This window comes from Cricetulus griseus, chromosome 2, assembly GCF_003668045.3.
Source record: "Cricetulus griseus strain 17A/GY chromosome 2, alternate assembly CriGri-PICRH-1.0, whole genome shotgun sequence".
NCBI lineage: Eukaryota > Metazoa > Chordata > Mammalia > Rodentia > Cricetidae > Cricetulus > Cricetulus griseus.
Window position 1 is genome coordinate 38,829,919 of NC_048595.1, and position 19,469 is coordinate 38,849,387.

The window sequence follows — 19,469 nt, forward strand, 5'->3', positions numbered from 1 at the left end:
GAGATTGGGAAGCATCTGAGGACAGAGACAGCAAGCACATTCAGTCAGCATACTAGTGGCTAAGCTGTACTCAAGGGAGCTGGTTTCACTCCGAAGCAAATTCAGTGTTGCCATCATATAATGCTTTCATGACCTTTGGAGCACCTAAGTGGACACCTTCTTTTCTCTCAGTGATTTTGGGATTCTCCAGAACTCTTTAAAGAGTGTTGTTTCAGTTCCCTTCATAACGACAACCATCTGTCTCAAAACCTTATTCTCTTACAGTCTGGTGCCCTCGGAGCAGTGAATCATACTTTCCAAAACAACACCCAAAATAATCATTGCATGATTATTGCTAAGTATAATAATTATTTAAAGCTTATTTCTATTTACTATTTTAAAATTTACATATATATATTTGTATATAGTCCACTATATATAATAGTAGAACACTATTTTTCATCATTTATATTCTATGAAACTCCATTGCCAAATTCACAATTCAGTGTTTCCAAATGGGGACCCCAAGGATGATGCTGGCCTTACCACACTCTGTCCAAGCTGTTCCCGGAAGAAGTAATCCATGTTTCTTTTTTGTAGGTTGTCAAGGTAATGCTGGAAACGAGTATATGTATATGGGTAGCAGTAAGCAAACTGGTACATATCATCTTCTCGGTCAAAGCAGAATGCAAAGGACATCACATAATTCTTCCTGTGGTCTGGGCAGCGATAGTAGTAAACATTTTTAGGTGGCAGTCTTTGCCTGGAAGATATAAACAAAGACAGTAGTTCAAGACTCAAAAGGTAACAGACAGGAACGAATGCCTAGGAAAATATTGAGAACAACAGTGTAATGGCAACTGGAGAATAATGAAACTCCACAGTGTCAAAAACACATGGTAAAAAGGCATCACTTTATCAAAGCCTGGTTCTATGCTTTCTCGATCATTTGGAAAATGCAAAATTAACAAAGACAAAACAGTTTTGTGCACTTGTTTATCCCTATTTGGAGCATTTATTATATGCCTAGACATTGTGTTAGGATTTAGGAATATAATAGTAAATATGAAAAACAGGGTCTTGGTCTTCATGGAGTACATATTATACTAGGAAAACAGCCAATGGAGTTAAAACTAGAATATATATATATATATATATATATATATATATATATATATATATATATATGGTTTGAGTAAGAATGACCCCATAGACTCATATTTAATGCTTGGTCCCTAGTTGGTGGAATTCTTTGGGAAGGATAAAGAGGTATGGGCATGTTGGAGAAGGTGTGTCACTGGGGGTGGACTTTGAGGTTTCAAATGCCCAGGTGCTTCCTAGTTCTCTTCCTGCTTTGTGCTTGTAGATGGAGTTGTAAGCTCTCAGATCCTGTTTCAGCTCATGCCTTCCTGCCTGTTGAAATGGTCCCTACCATGATGGTCATGCACTCTAACCATCTGGAAATCCGAGTCCCAAATTAAATCTTTTTTTAAAAGGTTGCTTTGGTTATGGTGTTTTGCAAAGCAATTGGAAAGTCACTAAGACAGGTGGTAAAATTCTTTAAGAAAAATAAAGTTTGGGATGTGAGAGACATCAATGAGCACATATTTGCTTTTTTTAGGGAAGTTAGTTTTTTTTTCCATTATAAGACTAAGTCACAGATTTTAAAGTAAAATAATATGCATTGTGAATATTTGAGAGAAGGGTGCAAAATATTCAACATTACTCCAAATTATTACTGCTATTTTTACAGAGCATTATATAAGACTAATTTTCAATTTAATATTGTATCAAATACTGGAGCTTTTCATACACACATATGTATAGTGATCATATTCTTCCTTTATGCCCCTCAAGTTCCTCCTGGGTCTACCTCTAACTCTACTTCCTTATTTTTAAGATTCCACTCAGTCCTGTTTGTATTGCTCATATACAGAGAGGAATGGGGGCCTTCACTGGAGCACAGTCAAATTATCAGAACTACACTCATTGAGAAAATGGACTCTTTCCTAGCAGCCCTTACCACCAATAGCTCCTAAGATGGGGTAGAGCTAAATAGAAATAAGCTTTAAATAATTATTATACTTAGCAATAATCATACAATGATTATTTTGGGTGTTCCATGCTGGAAGGTTGACTGGCTTGATCTCCTATCAAGAGCCGACTGCTTCACCCTGGCTTTCTCAAGCCCTCGCTCTTACAATCTTTCTGCCTTCTGTTTTGCTATGTTCTCTGAGTTTTGGGTGGAGGTATGATATAGATGTCCCACTTATGACTGAGAACACCATAGACACATACTTTCTGCACTTTGACCCATTGTAAGTTGCTGTGTTCATCTCTGTCTACTATATAAAGAAGCTTCTCCATTATAGATTCAGGGTTACACTATTCATCAATTTTGTTTCCCATGAAAGCTCTGGGAAATACTGATTCAAAATGTACTGTGTCAGTAGTTTCCCTAAAACACACTGTTCATATTTTAGTAAGGAACACCAAGAGACACACAAAACACATTATGCCTGCCTCTCTATTGAGCTACTATGTCATCATGTCTCATGGGAGCCTAAGTGTTCAAATTGTTTTCCTACAGAGAATACATATCAATTCTTTTCTTCCTATAAAACAATAGTTAGATCAAACTGTACATTTCCCATTATCTTACACTGAAAATTCTGGGCCACTTAAATTCACATGTTTTATAATAGATCTTCCTCTTTTAATGATTGCTCTGCAAGTCTTATGCATCTAGATGTATCTAGAAGAGCTTAAAGAACAAAGTATATTTCTGGAGAATGTTGACGCTGGGTGAAGAATATGACAAGTGTTGACATTTAGTAGATAAGAGGGGCAAAGAATGTAGTTGGGAGGAGGAAGTGTAGGAGATGAGGTCAAGAAAATCAAGAATGGTGTTGACTCAATGCATATCAGTCTGAAAAATTGCTGAATCTATTGAAAATAATGCTACTATGAACATAGATAAACAGATGTCCTTGTGGTATGAGTGTGCATCCTTTGGGTATATGCCTAAGATTGGAATTACTGGGTCTTGAGGTAGATCAATTCCCACTTAACCTGAGAAGCTACCACACTTATTGCCAAAGTGGCTGTACAAGTTTGCATTCCCACCAGCAATGGAAAAGTAGTCCCCCTTTTCCACATTCTCTCCAGCATAAGCTGTCATTGATGTTTTTTATTTTAGCCATTCTGACAGATGTAAGATGCTATCTCAGAGTTGTTTTTATTTGTATTACCCTGTTAATCAATTCCTTAAGTGCCTTTCGGCCATTTGAGATTCCTCTGTTGAGAAATCTGTTTAGATCTGAACCCCATTTTTTAATTGGATTATTTGGTGTTTTGGTGACTAGTTTCTTGATTTCCATTTGTAATAGCCAGAACCTGGAAGCAATCTAGATGCCCCTCAACTGAAGAATGGATGAAGAAAATGTGGTCCATATACACAATGGAGTACTACTCAGCGGAAAAAAAAATGACATCCTCAATTTGCAGACAAATGGATAAACTATAAGAAACCATCCTGAGTGAGGTATCCCAGACACAGAAAGACAAACATGGTATGCACTAACTCATAAGTGGATATTAGACACAGAGCAAAGGATAAACAGCTCAAAATCCACAACCCCAGAGAAGCTAGGAAACAAGGAGGACCCTAAGAGAGACATTCAGGGACCCCTTTCCCCCAGAGAAGGGGAAAGGGACACGATCTCCTTAGTAAATTGGGAGCGTGGGGGAGGGGGAAGGGAGGGAAGATGTAGAGGAGGGGATAAGGGAAGGTAGTAGGAGAACATGAGGGATCAGGAAGGTCTAGTTGGTGGAAGAACAGAGGAGAGCAAGGAAAGATATACCTTGATAGAGAGCCATTATGGGCATAAGGAGAAACCTGGCACTAGGGAAATTCCCAGAAATTCACAAGGATGACCCCAAGTAAGAATCTCAGCAATAGTGAAGAGGCTACCTTAAATGCCCTTCCCCTATAATGAGATTGATGACTACCTTAAATGCCATCATAGAGCCTTCACCCAGTAGCTGATGGAAACAGAAGCAGAGATTCACAGCTAAGTGCTGAGCCAAACTCCTGGAATACAGTTGTAGAGAGAAAGGAGTGATGAGCAAAGGGGTCAAGACCATGTTGGCAAAACCCATGTAAACAGTTGACCTAAGCAAATGGGAGCTCATGGACTCCAGACTGATAGTTGGGGAACCTGCATAAGACTGAACTAAGCCCCCTGAATGTGGGTGTCAGTTGGGTGTCTTGGGCAGTCTATGGAGCCATTGGCAGTGGAACCAGTATTTATCCCTTGTGCATGAACTGGCTTTTGGGAGCCCATTCCCTATGGAAGGGTACTCTCTCATCCTAGATACAAGGGGGCGGGCCTTAGTCCTGCCCCAAATGATTCGACAAACTTTTATGATTCCCCAAGTGAGGCCTCACCTTCTCTGAGGAGTGGATGGGGGGTGGGGGAGCAGGAGGACAGGATAGGGAACTGGGATTGGTATGCAAAATAAGATCGTCTTAATTTAAATAAAAATTTAATAAAATAGCAAAAATTGCTGAATCACAGATCCATGAGAATTGTGATAATTAGTGTTAAAATGCTAAGCTGATAAGAACTTGGGGATTGGCCATCTGGGCATCTCTAGTAGGATTATCTTAAATACATTCATCAAAGTGGAAAATGCCCACTCACTGTGGGTAACATTATCCTCTAACCCATGGATCCTGTACTGTTTAAGAGTGGAGACAGCATGCATGTATATTGTGAAAAGCTACTTTAGTTTCTTGATGTCTTAACTTTTATGCCATACCAAACTATGACTTTGAACTATGAATTAAACCTTTTCTCCCTTAAGTTGCTTTTGTCAGAGTACTTTATGATAGCAATAGGAAAAGAAAATTAGACATGTGTTCTACCACCATAGTGTTTCCTTTCTATTGTCATGTTTATTTGTTGTTTTTTTTTTTCCTTTTTTTATAGACCAATTCATTGGTTAACGTCAGAGGTGAATCTATGCCTTAGTTTGGGTTATTATTGCTGTGAAGAGACACCATGACCATGGTAACTCTTATAAAGAAAACATTTAATTGGGTTGATTCACAGTTTCAGAGGTTCAGTTCATTATCATGAGGGGTACCATGGCGGCGTGCAGGCAGATGTGATGCTGGAACTGAGAGTGCTATATCTTGCCATCAACAGGAAGCCAACTGACTCACACTGAGGGAAACTTGAGCAAAAGAGTCCTCAAAGCCTGTCCCTGCAGTGACACACTTCCTCCAACAAGGTCATTTCCACTCCAACACAGCAATACCTTCTAGTACTGCCACTCTCAATGATATTATGGGGGCCGATTACATTCAAACTACCACAGTCTGTGAGATATTTGTTTTCTGGAAGAACAGACATGATATAGCACTAATGTTTAGCCATATATTTGACTCTATTAGACTTAATTATTAAATGTTCTAACATTTGATTATTTTAGAAAACAAGTGGGCGAAATGGTAGGCCATGAGATCTAAGATGGTTAAGAAACTGAAGGTGCCAAAAAACAAACAAACAAACAACAGAAAACAGCACAGTATGGAAAATACACAGCTCAAAACAAAAGGAATTGGAATTAAAATTCAGTGGTGGTATCAGAGGGTACCCAGAGCTGTATTTAAATTCACCAAAGGAATACATTTGCCCCCTACTCCAAAAAACCATGAAGTAACAATCTTTTCATAAGGCCTTTAAGACAAATCCCATATGCACTCCTCTAATCACTGCCCTGAACCTTCCTATACTGAAACTCTGGAGCCGTTAGTGATGAGGTGGAGAAGTAATGGCCTGGAAAGTGTGCAGGGAACAAAGAGTAAAATCATTCCCGGATGCTCCTACTTATGGAGCATAGGAGACTGAGAAATAAATACTCTCCGCAAGAGTTTTGTGCCTCAGTTGACGGCTTTACTGTTAAATATTGAAGTATTGGGTACCAAGTGAAGGCAAGAGAGGTGAAAGAAAAAGAAAATTAAAACAATGAGATTATTAACAACAAGACTGTGTTCAATAAGAGGATGTGAATTATGGAGAGGCTTATAAGCGGAGGCATGGATGAAAAGGCAAGACCAGATAGGGAATAACCGACCAGTATGGGGATGTTGGTATTGAGAAATTGTATATTCTTCACAGCTGCGATGTGATTGAAGATGCAAGGGCAGGAGGGTAGGGTGGAAGCTAATCCCAAGACCTTGGATTAATGGTTGGGAAGAAAGCCGGTGGAAGAACTTTGAGGTCCCCCTGCAGTGATGGTCTCTCCAGGTCCTGGCTCAGAGATCTGAGTAAGAGTGTCCTGGAGCCCTGGGTTAAGCACATGTTCCTATGCAGGCAATGCCTATAGCCATATGGTCCCTCAGGTTGTGACATTATTTCTAACTATTTGCTAGTACATGGAACTGAGGCCCACAGTTTAAATGCAGTCATCCTATCTTTCCAATCTTCCACCCAAATTGTTAATGAGTGTCTGCTGTCTCCGCTGAATTTGTTTACATTTGATCAGAATTCATATGCTTACAGATGTTCTGATTCCTATTCAGAGTGGGTGAGAATGTTTGAGCTGATTGGCAGGAAGTGTGGAGGTAATTGATTTTCCAGTAATCATTCAGGAAAGCTGAGACCTTCTATGAGGCTTAGATTTTCCAGGTGCCACCAAGGATGCACATAGAAACCTGCTTGAGAAGGGCTCATCAGTCATGTAATGCAGGGAATAAAGACAAAGGAGGTAAAACTAAGAAAGAAAAATGCCTTTCTCCTTTGGAATATACTTCTGGTTTTGTCCTATTTTTTCTTGTTATATTCTCATTATGCTTCTGGCATTGTGTTAACTGTTTTATATGCATTTGACACTCACAAGCATCTTATGAGGCATGGGTTATTAATACCCCCTTTGCAGAGACAAGAAAATGAGAGCTCAAGGAGGTAAAAAGTTTCTCAAAGACCCAAGTTTAATAAGTATCAGAGTCTGTATTAGGCAAGTTTGCTCCAGAGTAATGCTCAGATTTCCTACTGTATCCTGCCATCATCCCTTTGCCACTCAACTCATAAGCTTACCTGCTGTTTCAGAAAAATCTGGTTGTACAGTATTCTCAGCAGCCCCACCCTGCTAAAAACCCTTTAAACAACTCTCTGTCCTCACATTTTACTTAAGCCCATATGGATCCCTCTGGCTTCTCTGAGATTCAGAATCCTGTGCTCAGTACTCCTTCTCAAAAGCTATGCTGTATACACACTGAACTACTTCAGGGTCTTCAACACATTACCTGTCTTAGTAATCTGTCTTCCCACCACCAGGATAGACTCCCACTACCAGGATAGACTCCCACACACGTGTTTGCCGACTCCTATTCATAGACCTTACATGCGATTGACTATTAGAAAAGAATTAAATGTTTAAAAACAAACTAATCAGTCTATGGACCAAAAAAGTGAATAAGAATGTGCAAATAAATGACAATTCTTTAATATCTTTAATGATATTATGTGTATACAGCAATGACCATCTGCCAAGCCACTTTAAGCACTTTGTAATGTACTATCTCCTTAACTTTGCATACTATTCTGAACGTACTCCTCCTATCCCCAAATGATGAAAGTGACAGAATAGCCAAAACTCTTTTTAAGGGAAGAAGGCTGTCTGTGAAACTACAGACCACCATTGGAGTGAAATTATCCAAGATCCTGTCCTGACCGAGACCCAGGAAAAGTCCAAACACTGGTATGTATGCTCTTAGGACTGAGAATAGATGGTTATCAGCTCTTAGAAGAAGCCACCATTTTCAGTCCATCCAGATAATGGAAGTAGACATCCATTGTGTAAGGGAAGTATGTAGATCTTATTCCAAGACTCAGTAGTAGGCAGGGGGCGGGGAAGCTGTGTGCCCATATATATAAATCAGATTCCCACACACATACTCTGTGTTGCTCTACTTCATCCACTTTTTTTCACTGTTAGACTGAGCTCCCTTGAGGGAAGGGCCCATACAGTCCTCACTGTTTCTACTCCAGAACCTATGCAAAATTTTGCATAGATGAAGTGGCAAAAACAATTGATGGATTGAATAAATGAATATATTTATAAAGAAATAATTTCAACCTTCCTACCATAAGCACAATGTGCCCTCTCCATGTGAAACTTAGGACCATGTCCTAGATCGATGATGTTTTCACTTTCTCTATACAATGTATTCCTTCTCATTGTAGTTAACGTTCTCATGCATTTCTGTAGCAAGAAGTCTCCCTGTTACAAAGAAGTCAAGCCCAAGTCAAATGAACTTTCTTTTTGTCTCTTTGCCGGTAACTCCACAATGTAGTAATCATGGTAAATGCTTAGTATAGAAATGGTTGTTTTTCTGATTTATCTCAAACTTTTCAAAAGCTACAATGCCTGACACTGGGGAAATCAAGACATGCTTGCTAAATGGGTGAATTTAGGATTAGTGAATGAATGAAGTGGAAGGCAACAGTTTCCCTCCCATTTACCATCTTCTCTGCATTCTCTTGCTATCTATTGACTAGATGTTCTATTAGAGGCTACTAGGACATAGAGAAGATGAGAGTGTATAAAGCTCTCTAAATTTATATTCTCATATTCTCCTCAGGACCCTGAAATACAGGATTTCTAATTTCCTCTCCAATGAAGCAGAAAGTGTCAGTTTGAATATGTAAGTTCTAAGTCTAGGGCCTTTCTTGACAGCAGGCAATTTTCTCTTCAAACTAATAGAACAGGAAGCAGTGAAGATCCAATCTCGTGCTTCATCTATGCTACACATGGCCTTTCAACTGTGTTTGGCTGGCATGATTGAGACCATCATCTAGCTAGAACCAGTTCACCTCTACCTTGTCCTCTCATGTGTCCGCAATAGCAAGACACCTGGCATAGATACCCATATTAAATTTCCGTTCTCCCTGGACAAATGAAACTTATTCCTCCAAACTCCAACACTATCTTCCCCCCAAATAATTGTAATGCCCCTGTCACCAACACTTTTACGCTTATCTCTTCTCTCTGAACTTTGTCACAGCTAATCTCTCTGAGACACCAGGAGAAAAAGAAAGAGCATGAGGCAGTGATCAGACAGGGGCAGAAAGTTTTTACACCCCCGTGTCTAATCAGATTACCATTTTATCAGCTAATGGACACTATGGGTGGGAGGAGAGAGGCAGTGTTACATATTGCCAGTTGAATTTATGATAACAAAAAAGATACTGCTCCTTTCTTGAGTTAACCTTTTTATCCTATACACTGTATTCTTTATTTTTCAGTTTATTTTATAACATTGTTTTTTTTTTTTTAAATTGTCACTGCCTTCTGGAGTAGGACACCCACACATTGTGGCAGCAGCTGCTTCTATTAATTCCAAGTCATTAGAAAATTAAAATTAAAGCCAATTATTTTGGCTGGTTAAGAGCCAGAGAGGAGCTGAGACTTATTATTTTCATGGTCATAGACAGCAACAATATTCCCACCTGTAGCTGGTTGCTGGAAAAATGCCAACCCATGTAAAAACTTCAGGGACCATGCCAGAAGAGGCTCTGAGATACGAACTCTATCGCTCTCACTGGATTCTGAGAAACAGCAAGATGATGATCCAGATGGGGAGCTTAGAGTTGGTTTGAGTCCAAGCTCTTATATTCTTGCCTACTTTGAACTTTTGCATAAAATGTGGTCCCTTCCTACTTCCTGTAATCCACCTTAGTTGTTGAGAAACTCTTAGGTGAAGCAGATTGTATTTTTAGACATGCTATTTGCTTAGTCTGGGACAGGGAATGAGGCAAGAGCATAATAATGTCTTCTTAAGATAGAGAAGCAGGCCACAGCCTCATTGGTTCAGGCATACAATGAAAATTTGTACCAAGTTTGCTTTATCATTCATTGCGAGTGGATCAATGACAAGTGTTCAGGTGGTGAAGTCACCAGGACAAGTGAGATTTTGAAAGAACCAACAGCTATGTTCAATGCCAGCTCTCTATACTTTTAGAAATGCAATCATTGTATAGTAGGCTCTAACTCACTTCCATTACTGATCAGTCACACAGCATTGAGCCTGGGTTTTCTCACCTCTAAAATGAAAATGCTATCACAGATTGGCTGTGAAGAGTAGGGACTGACATGCAGGAGCTCAGTAAATGGTACCTAAGATTTTCATCATGTTCCAAGTGATAGAAAAATGGCACTGTGCCCTGTCTTTTTCTAAAACAATGAATTTTAGGTTCATGCTAGGGATTTTAGGGCATAAAAGAGCAGGGTAGGCCACAGTAGACAATCCTGAAAAAATGACAAGAAGACAAACTAGTGTTAACCATTTCTCTTTCTTTCCTGTTTTAATGTACCCAATATAGTGTCATTTAGTTCAGGTGGTCCTCTGTCAAGAAAAAAAAAGTTATGCTCAAACAGAGGAAGGAAGTTAACTCCTTTAGCCCAAATAGTTGTTGAGAAAAGTATTCACAGGTGCTACCGTGCTGCTAGTTTGTATCAGTCAGCTGTCCCATGGCCCATTCATCAGACACCATGACCACTAGTTGATAATAGCTGTAGGAAGTACAGTCCTGTGTCTGGACAACAGAATGTTCTCAGTACAGTTGTGTAAGTCTAAACTTATAATTTGTTTATTTGATTACATGTTAAAATGTTCATTATTATTTTACCAGCAACAAATTAAAAATACAAGCATGTCCATTTTAGGAAAATTAATGAATATATTTCCATTTCTTGTAAAATACAATCATGAAATACGACCTGTAGAAAATAAGTATTTTTGATCTATGGTAGGAAAGAAGTCACAAATCCGAGGAAACATCCGTATCTTCCATAATAGTAGCAGTTTTTATAAGATGTGTCCTAAAGTATACTTCATACATATTAAAGTGAAGCATAAAATAAAAATGATTCAAATTATTTAAGAGTAGTTGGGTACTATAGGTGACAAGATGCACTTTGGAAGTTGTATAGTATGGCCGGTTCTTTAGTGAACATGCCTATTCTAAAAGAATTCTGACCATTTCCAACTCTAAGCTTTATCTTGCATGAAGTGGTAGCTGGTACTCTGCCTTTTGCCAGTAGTGAAGAATTAAATGAACCCAGAAGTTTCACGTCAGTGTTAGTCAAATGTCTCAAATAGCATTATTTACCCAAATTCCAATGTAAATCAATTATTTTATCCAGTTAATGGAAAACTTTTAGTAATTTATTCTCTGGAAAGTAGACTACTTCCTTAGTTGTAATGACACTGTCATTTCAATATGAAGTCACTAAAGACAAACTTATTTTGTTAGTATAGTGTGAATAAAAACTTTGGTTGTAAACAATGTTCATCTTAAATCAGAAAAGCTGTGAATCAGATATCTATTCTTAGATGGTTTGAGGTATCCACATGGTTTATATGAATCTGAGTACCCTTCCATTTTCTATCTTCAAAACAGAAACTATAACTCTCTATATATGTACATATATATATAAATATATATAATATATATAAAATATATATATATATAAATATATATAATATATAATATTAATATATATATAATACATATATATATGTAAATATGCAACTTTCATAATTGGTTGACATTAAAAGACACATACACACATGCAATTTTGAAAATAGTTTGTCTAAGCACCAATGTAATAAAAGCAATTTATATTCTTTATAAAATTTTTATTTGTTTATTTTTATTTCATGTGCATTGGGTTTTGCCTACATGTATGTCTGTATGAAGGGACGATGTTGGAGCCCCTGAACTGCAGTTACAGATAGTCATGAGCTACCATGTGGGTGCTGGGAATTGAACTCAGATCCTTTGGAAGAGCAGCAGCCAATGCCCTTAATCACTATCTCTCCAGCTCCCTGGACACTAAAAGCTATTTTAAAATATACAAAATTTTATGTTTAATTCTCTCATTCACTTTTAAGTTTTTATAATAAATTACATGGTCTTCCCATCCATCTGCTAGCTTGATTTTTCCTCTTGCATGTCTGAAAATGATCTCAAATTCTACCTAATTAAAATTGATCTCCTGTCATCCCCTAAACCGGGGTTTCAGAAAGTGCTTCTATCACAGTGGGAAGCTCCCATTTTCATGTTCCCAATTAGATAAAGCAAAAACTTGGGTTGACCTTACTTTCTTCTCTCTTTTCTTCAGTAAAATTATTCTGTTTTGCTAATTTAAAAATAAATTAAAATGGTGAGAATAAATATTGCCCAATATCTCCCACTATTGTATCCCTCTAGACATTCAGGAAACAGTAATTTTTTAAACAGAAGCAGTAGCATAGTATAGTAGAACAGAACTTGTAATGGGAAAGAATAAACAAACAAAATCAGTATATGAATGTAAGTCGATGATAAGCATAATGAATGCAAAAGGGAAATGAGACTTGTGAGTGTAATAATGCAGGAAAATGGTCACAGAGGTAACCCTGTAATAAAAATTGAATGGATATGGAAAGAAGCCATCTGTACAATGATGAAGAGAAAGAATTGGTAGAAATAGCAACCACAAAGGTCTAACAACAGGAAAAAGCTTTGGGTGCCTCTGAAAAATCCAGCATGAATGAATAGGAATCAGTGAGGTGGGGACTGGCAGAAATGAATTGAGAGTAGAAAAGAGGATGCAATTATAGAGTAGATGTTAGTATGAGCTTTGCATGGGCGGAGGAAAGTGAAAGCAAGGAGAGTTGGGTAGCTAGTGCAGTTGTCTAGGCTACATGCAATGCTGGGTTGGAGAAGGCCTGAAGCTGTGAAGAAGGTAAGAAGTTCTAGGATTTGGAACAGCTTTGCAGGTAAAGAGCTTTGTCTCGTCTATTTTGATGGATTGGATGTGAAATGTGGAAGCAGGAGTAGAATCAATCCCCATACTATTTTTTGACTTGACATCTTTTACTGAAAATTTCACATCTCACATCTCACTGATGTCTTTAAATTCTCCAAAGGATTTAAATTTATCTATCTTCAAAAGATATCTCCAATCTGTTTAGTTGTCTGTATTTCCATGCTTTCACTAATATCCTGAGAAAGTCCCCATCCAACCCTGCTTTCTTCCCAACCCTCCCCATCCCCTTCTCTATATAGTCTTTTTAAAATTTAATTGGATCTTGCCACTTCCTGGTTCAAAAATCCTTCACAATTTTCAATTATGCTGGAATGAAATATAAACTCTAGCGTTTTACTTCTTCAGACAAACTGAGTTCATTGTTCATCTCAATGAACCAAAGACTACTTTTACTGTTAAGTTCGTCTACACATTAACAACTCTTGCCTCACTGATCTAGATTTTTAATTCTTTTTCATTTGAGGTTTGATACAGGCTCTCTGTCTGTGTACCCTGACTGGCCTAGACTTGCTATGTAGCCATCCTCCTGCCTCCCCAGTGCTGATATTACAGGCTTGTGCCACTACACTCCATTTTTTTAAGTACTGGGGATTGAATTTTTACTTTCTCTTTTCTTTATTTCAATGTTACCTATTCCACCTAAATTAGAAACTTGTTCTTTCTCATAGCAGCTATATTCTTTCTCTCAAAGCTTTCCTGCAATGTGTAATTATATATTCATTGTTCTTGTTCATATATAGTTGCATTTGTTGCAAGTTCCTAATTTCTCTGGGAGTAGGAATAATACCCATGTTTAGATTGCTAGAGAATAATCTAACATCTGACTCAGTACTTGACCCTGTCTACTGAATAAAGTAAATACTTCTGGCTATGGAATAGGGTCAGAGAAAGAAGGCGGCTGACAATTGGCCTGTTAGGCCCACAGTGGCCTTAAGCATTTCCGAGAGTAGTATGTTGGAGTGGCTATGGGGTGGAGGGGGTTCTAAGCTATTTCCAGATTCGGTTTTTCCTTAAGTTTTATAAAGTAATTCTCTTAGAAATGATAAAGACATTAGTCACCCACAAAAATTTCCTTTCTGCTCCTGTATAGTGGCATTGGCCCATATGACAAAGTGCACTGGTTTGTTTCTGGATTCTTCCTGCTTCTCTTCCCAGCCCACTGAGATAGAAACTATTATGCAAAGAGATTCATTGTCACTGAACTCCACTGCATAGGGAATTACTGTAGGATTTTTTTTTTAGCTTATATACTTAAGATATCTGCCTGGTTTATCAAGGAGAAGGGCTATTGTACAGAAGGTCAAGACCTCATCACAGTACTTGCCAACACAGAATGGTTATAAACTGTCTGTACTCACTGAACAGGGTTATTACAGACTAGACATGATCAATGTTGACAGAGTTTAGTAAATAGCAGACAAAAAATATAGGTAAAAAGAACTATCTGAAACCTCCATCTGATCTATCATATCCTTGAGCCCCTATTCTCCATTCCAGTTTACTAATCCCAGAGGGAGGACTACATACTCACAAAGTGAACTAAAGTTAGTTCCTAATGGAAAGTCTAAAGAATATATCATATAAACAGAGTCAAATGACCTGAAGTCCTAGGAAGCCAGCAAGTTGTTTAAAGTCCAGAAAGGAGCCTACTCAAAAAGCAATGTGAAAATTTAATCAAAACACTAGGCTCCAGGGGGTAGGGCAGGTATAGGAAGTAGGAATTAGTGAAAATGAGGCTGCAGTCAAGGCTGCAGGAACTACGAAACTTGACCATCAAGGATGAAAGTTACAAAGACACAGAAGCATGGGTAATAAGTGATGCTCAGCTTTCCAGGGAGATGGGTGCAGTCACTGCCTCAAGTGCATGAAAGTGCCTTAAAAACAAGTAAGATGGAAAGTAGAGTTCCCTGACCATGCTAGAAAATTAAGAATGCAGTGCTCTATCAGAAAGGAGAGGCTGGCATGGAAATCCTAAGAAGATATCCTCTTGGTGTCTGACTTCAGGTAATGGGTGAAGAGGCCAAGTCTAGATCATTGTTCCATGTGAGAAATGTTGAAACTTTAATGACCCAAGAATGACAGACTATGAAATATGAGATTTTGGCTGGGCAAGCAAAGCACCAAGTGATCAACAAACACAGATATGGAACAATCCTAGGAATGTGATACAGAGAAAGTAAATCTTGCGTAATGGTGCCTGAAGAACTATTATAATGTGTGACAGCTGTTAAGATCTCAGCAGATTTCATTTGGTAACAATTATCAGGTTATCAGTGTCAGTTACATAGCAGGGAGGAATTCAATGAGAATGAATGAATGAGTGAATGAATACATGAGTAAAAGAGTATAAATGGAAAGATGTAACCAAAGATAAGGCTGAAGAAGAATGTAGACAAAAGATCAGATAGTACACACAGGCCAAGCTATAGACTTCAAAATAACCAAGGGTCAATAATGGGTGTTAAGCATAATCTGTGAGGCTTGCTATATAGAGAGGCATGGGTTCCCAATGAGAGCACCAATGATACACTATTAGGTCATTTCCTCAAAGAGTAACTGGTTGAAATGTTGATCCATAGGAGTCAGGTCTGACATATGGCCTTCATCACAAGAAAGACATTCTCTAAATCAATTTCTCAGTGCCCATCATCCTTCTATAAAAATAGTACAGCTTTCTTTCTACACCATTGATTCTCATGTGGCTAAAAATTATGTGAAAAGTATTCATACTTCAGTAGTAGACTTATTAATCTTAGACACTCTTAATTCATGTATTCTACAACCTCCCACTTCCCAGAGTTATTATGTTAATTAAAATAATAAAATGGACATCCTAAGGAGCTTTTAGTAATTGACATGAGAAAATGAACTTTGCAAGTCATCTACCAGCTTCCTGAAATTTGGGAATTAGAAATATAAGAGATGCAGAACATCTCTTTTCTTAGTAAAAATGCATAATTTTTCTTTGAAAAATCTTTCTTTGGGAGTATATTAACCCTTTGTAGTCTATACACTTCCATATATTCACCTATATACCTTTATAGAGATTTGAGACCATATGAGTCATATGGTCTGTTTTCCAATATTTTCTATCTACAAAATAATCTTTAAAGAAGTCTAGGAAGAAAACACAGTATGTAAAAACAAACAAATAAGTAAACAGAAAAAAATGGCAAGAAACATGGCCAAAAAACCAGAGGTCTGGAGAAACAGCTCAGTGGTCAAGAGTACTTGCAGCTCCTCCAAAGGATCTGACTTACAGTCTCAGCATCCACATCACAGCCGTCTGCACACTGGCACTCATGGGCACATACTCACATGCAGACGCACACACCTACACATGATTAAAAGTAATAAAATAAACCCTATAAAAGACATCATAAGAGAAGAGAAGGACATATGTTTTCTATTAAGGATTGCTTTAGTAACATTTTAATTAAGGAGAGTGACCCCAGAGGACTTCCGGAGGAGACTGTTATATGCAAAGGAGACAGCAAGTGCCATTGATGTTTCTCTGTTGCTTCATTTTCTCTAGAAGAAAGTTCCTGGGAAAACTGCCTCAGATTCTATATATAAAGATTAAGAGCACTCAAAAGAAAACAGAAGCAAACAGATCAGACTTCGAAAGCAAGTTTTGGTCGGCATTTAAGTATGTAGTCTTGGGTGACTGACATCTTTTTTTAACTTTATATGCTCTGATTGGTAAAATGGGAAATACAGAATTTTATTGTATATTTATTTGATGTATCTAGTGTTAAAATGCAGGCAACTTTCTGATACATACCATAGGCTACAGTTAGAAGCTACGAGCATTGCTCATTTCCCTTCTTAGGAATGAAGAAACTTTCTGTCATAGAGTATCAATAAATTTTGACTCCTCAATATATATTTCCTCTTATAAATTTAATTAGTACATGTATCTAAATGACTCCTACAAAATTGGGTGTAGTCCTTTGGGGGCCACAGAGAAAGTCTTGCTATCCCTGGCAAAGCCCATGTTCCTGACTAAGACCACCAGATATCCCCTCTATTGGGTCTGTCCATTTTTAGCAGACAGGAAATAAGGGAAACATTGATATTCCTTTTTGTTCTTAAAGAGCACTTGTATGACCTCTCCTCTCTGGTGCTTCCCATTGCTTCGATGAGCCCCTAATATAATGTAATTACATTTTCTTTTGCCTCATTTAAGCAGAATAAGTTCCTATTCTTGCCAATTAAACAAACTTTACTTTATATACACTTACTTGTCATCAATTTAGCTGAATTAAAGAAAATACCAGCAGTAAGCCATATTTCACTTGATATCTATAAATATTTATATGGAAAAAAGTTTAATTCAATATATAGTTTGCTCTAATTTGCCTTCCTAAGAAGTAATTTCTCCAAGGGTAAAGCAAGACTATATGTGTTCAGCTTTTCTTTCTGTTGCTGTGATAAACACAATGGTCAAAAACAACTTGGGGAGGAAAGGGTTTATGAGTCAGAGTCTACTATGAAGGGAATGAGGACAGAAACTCATGACAGGAGAGCTAGAAGAAGATGAGTAGATGAATTCTGCTTACTGGCTTGTTCCCAGACTCACCTTCAGCTGCCTTTAAAATATACTTATTATTTTACATGAATGACTGTTTGTCTGCATGTATGTAAGTGTGTGCCTGGTGCCCATGGACATCAGAAGAGGGTGTCAGAAGTCCTGTGACTGGAGTTACAGATGGCTGTAAGCCACTATGTGGGTACTATAAATTTAACCCAGGTCTGCTGAAAGAGTAACAAGTGCTCTTAACCAATGAGCCAGCTCTCCAGACCTCAGCTACCTTTATTACAGAGCCCAGACCTACCTGCCTAGGTATGGTACTTTTCATGGTGGGCTAGGATCTTCCACGTGAACTAGCAATCAAGAAAATGCCCAATAAATATACTAACAGCCCAACATGATGGAGACAGTTCTTTAACTGAGGCGTCTTTCCCCAGTGAATGAAATCAACAACCAAAAACATCCATCATGATGTGGAAAAAATTAAATTAGTAGACTCTGAAAAGCTCCTTCTAAAATTGACATCATTTCAAATCTATAAGGCTAAATTGTAGTGCTTTTTATGCTATTCATATTTTAATCATCCTTAAGACTTTACCCAAGGGCAGTAAGAAAAAAAATCAAATTATCCCCAATTACACATGTAGGAATTTACTTATTTTCACCTTTATGTAATAGTAGCTCACATATCTAACTGCTTCTCTGTTGAACAGGAAATAGAACATGGGGTATGGTTCTATTCATTGAAAAATATTTCTGTTCATTGAAAAATATCATCCTCAATAGCAGTATATTTTACTGAAAGATCATTGATGATAACAACACTGTCAATGGAAATATATTTCACAGCAACTTCATTTCTAGGGGGCTAACACTTAAACAGAACATTGCTCTGGCTCCATGGACATAAAGAGGTATGTGGGATGGTCAGTGGAGACAGACTTGAACAGGACTATCAGAGATTCCTGAAGGGAGTGACTTCAAAATGATATTGACTGTTGGGCAAAGTTCTGTCTTATTCCAATGAGAAGAAAGGCTTCTTCTACACAGCAGTAGTAAATGAACATTTTACAAATGAGCAAGAGTGAGGGTACATAAGTGTTCAAAACAGCTGTGCCCTAGAGCTAAAACACAGGGTCTGTGTGTGACTAATTAGTGAAGAGTCGAAGAACAAGGATGTGCCAAATTGTAAAGAATGAGTTGGGGTCTAAAAGTCAGACTAGTGACTACCATCAAGCAAAAATGTGTCTTACATCTGTCCCCAAACCTATCTTTCTTCATTGTATCTTCATCCTTTACTTCAAATAGTAGCAGAGGAGGAGATGTAGATGTTATTTTCAAGATCCCCATTATGGACTTTCCAAGTTTTCCAAAAGCTTAGGGGTTGAAGAAATGGCCCAGGGTTTAAACGTTTACATTGCTCTTGCAGCAGACTTGATTTCAATTCCCTGAAGCTTAACTTCAGTTCCAGGGGATCTGATGCCCTCTTCTGGCCTCCAGACACCCACCCCCCCACGCACCCACCCACCCACCCCCCACCCTCCACCCCCCACACAGTATACAAGTAATTAAAAATCAAATAAAATCTTTAAAATAAAACACTTTAAAGAAGCATTAGCTAAAACAGAAAAATAGATTAGATTCCATTCCATCAGAAATACTGAACAGCAGTTAGTGTCTTATCAGAAGATTCCCTCCCACCAGCATGATTACTCTGGGATAGCTTCAGGAGAAATCCTCTAGTAGGTGTGAAATTTGAGGAAGAAGTGTTAAGTGTGAAAAGAAGGAAGCTATGATATGTGGTGAGGACGGTAGGGCACTTATCCCTAAACTGTTCTTCTGTGTTAAAAGAGAATGAGTGTTCAGCAAACTGACGAGTTTTACTGTGACAAGAGGAAAAAAGAAGAGGTGGAAAAATAAATCGCAAGAAGACAAAGGTGAGAAGATCAAAGTGCAAATGGGAGGAGAAAGACCTTAACAGGAGATTTATTAGAGCACATGACTTGCATCAGACCCAGAGGCAGCAGGGACTTGGGAGAATAAATTCAGCTGTGGTTTCTGTCCTTTT

At 38.0% G+C, this 19,469-nt stretch overlaps 1 protein-coding gene across 1 annotated transcript in view; it reads right to left on the reverse strand.

Annotated features, from left to right (window-relative positions):
• The window catches only part of Agbl4 (ATP/GTP binding protein like 4), a 1,036,629-nt gene that overhangs the window by 498,825 nt on the left and 518,335 nt on the right, over nucleotides 1-19,469 (reverse strand). The window contains exon 6 of the mRNA XM_035438666.1: nucleotides 526-742. Within this exon, the coding sequence (XP_035294557.1) occupies nucleotides 526-742 (217 nt within the window). The remainder of the gene's footprint in view (nucleotides 1-525; nucleotides 743-19,469) is intronic.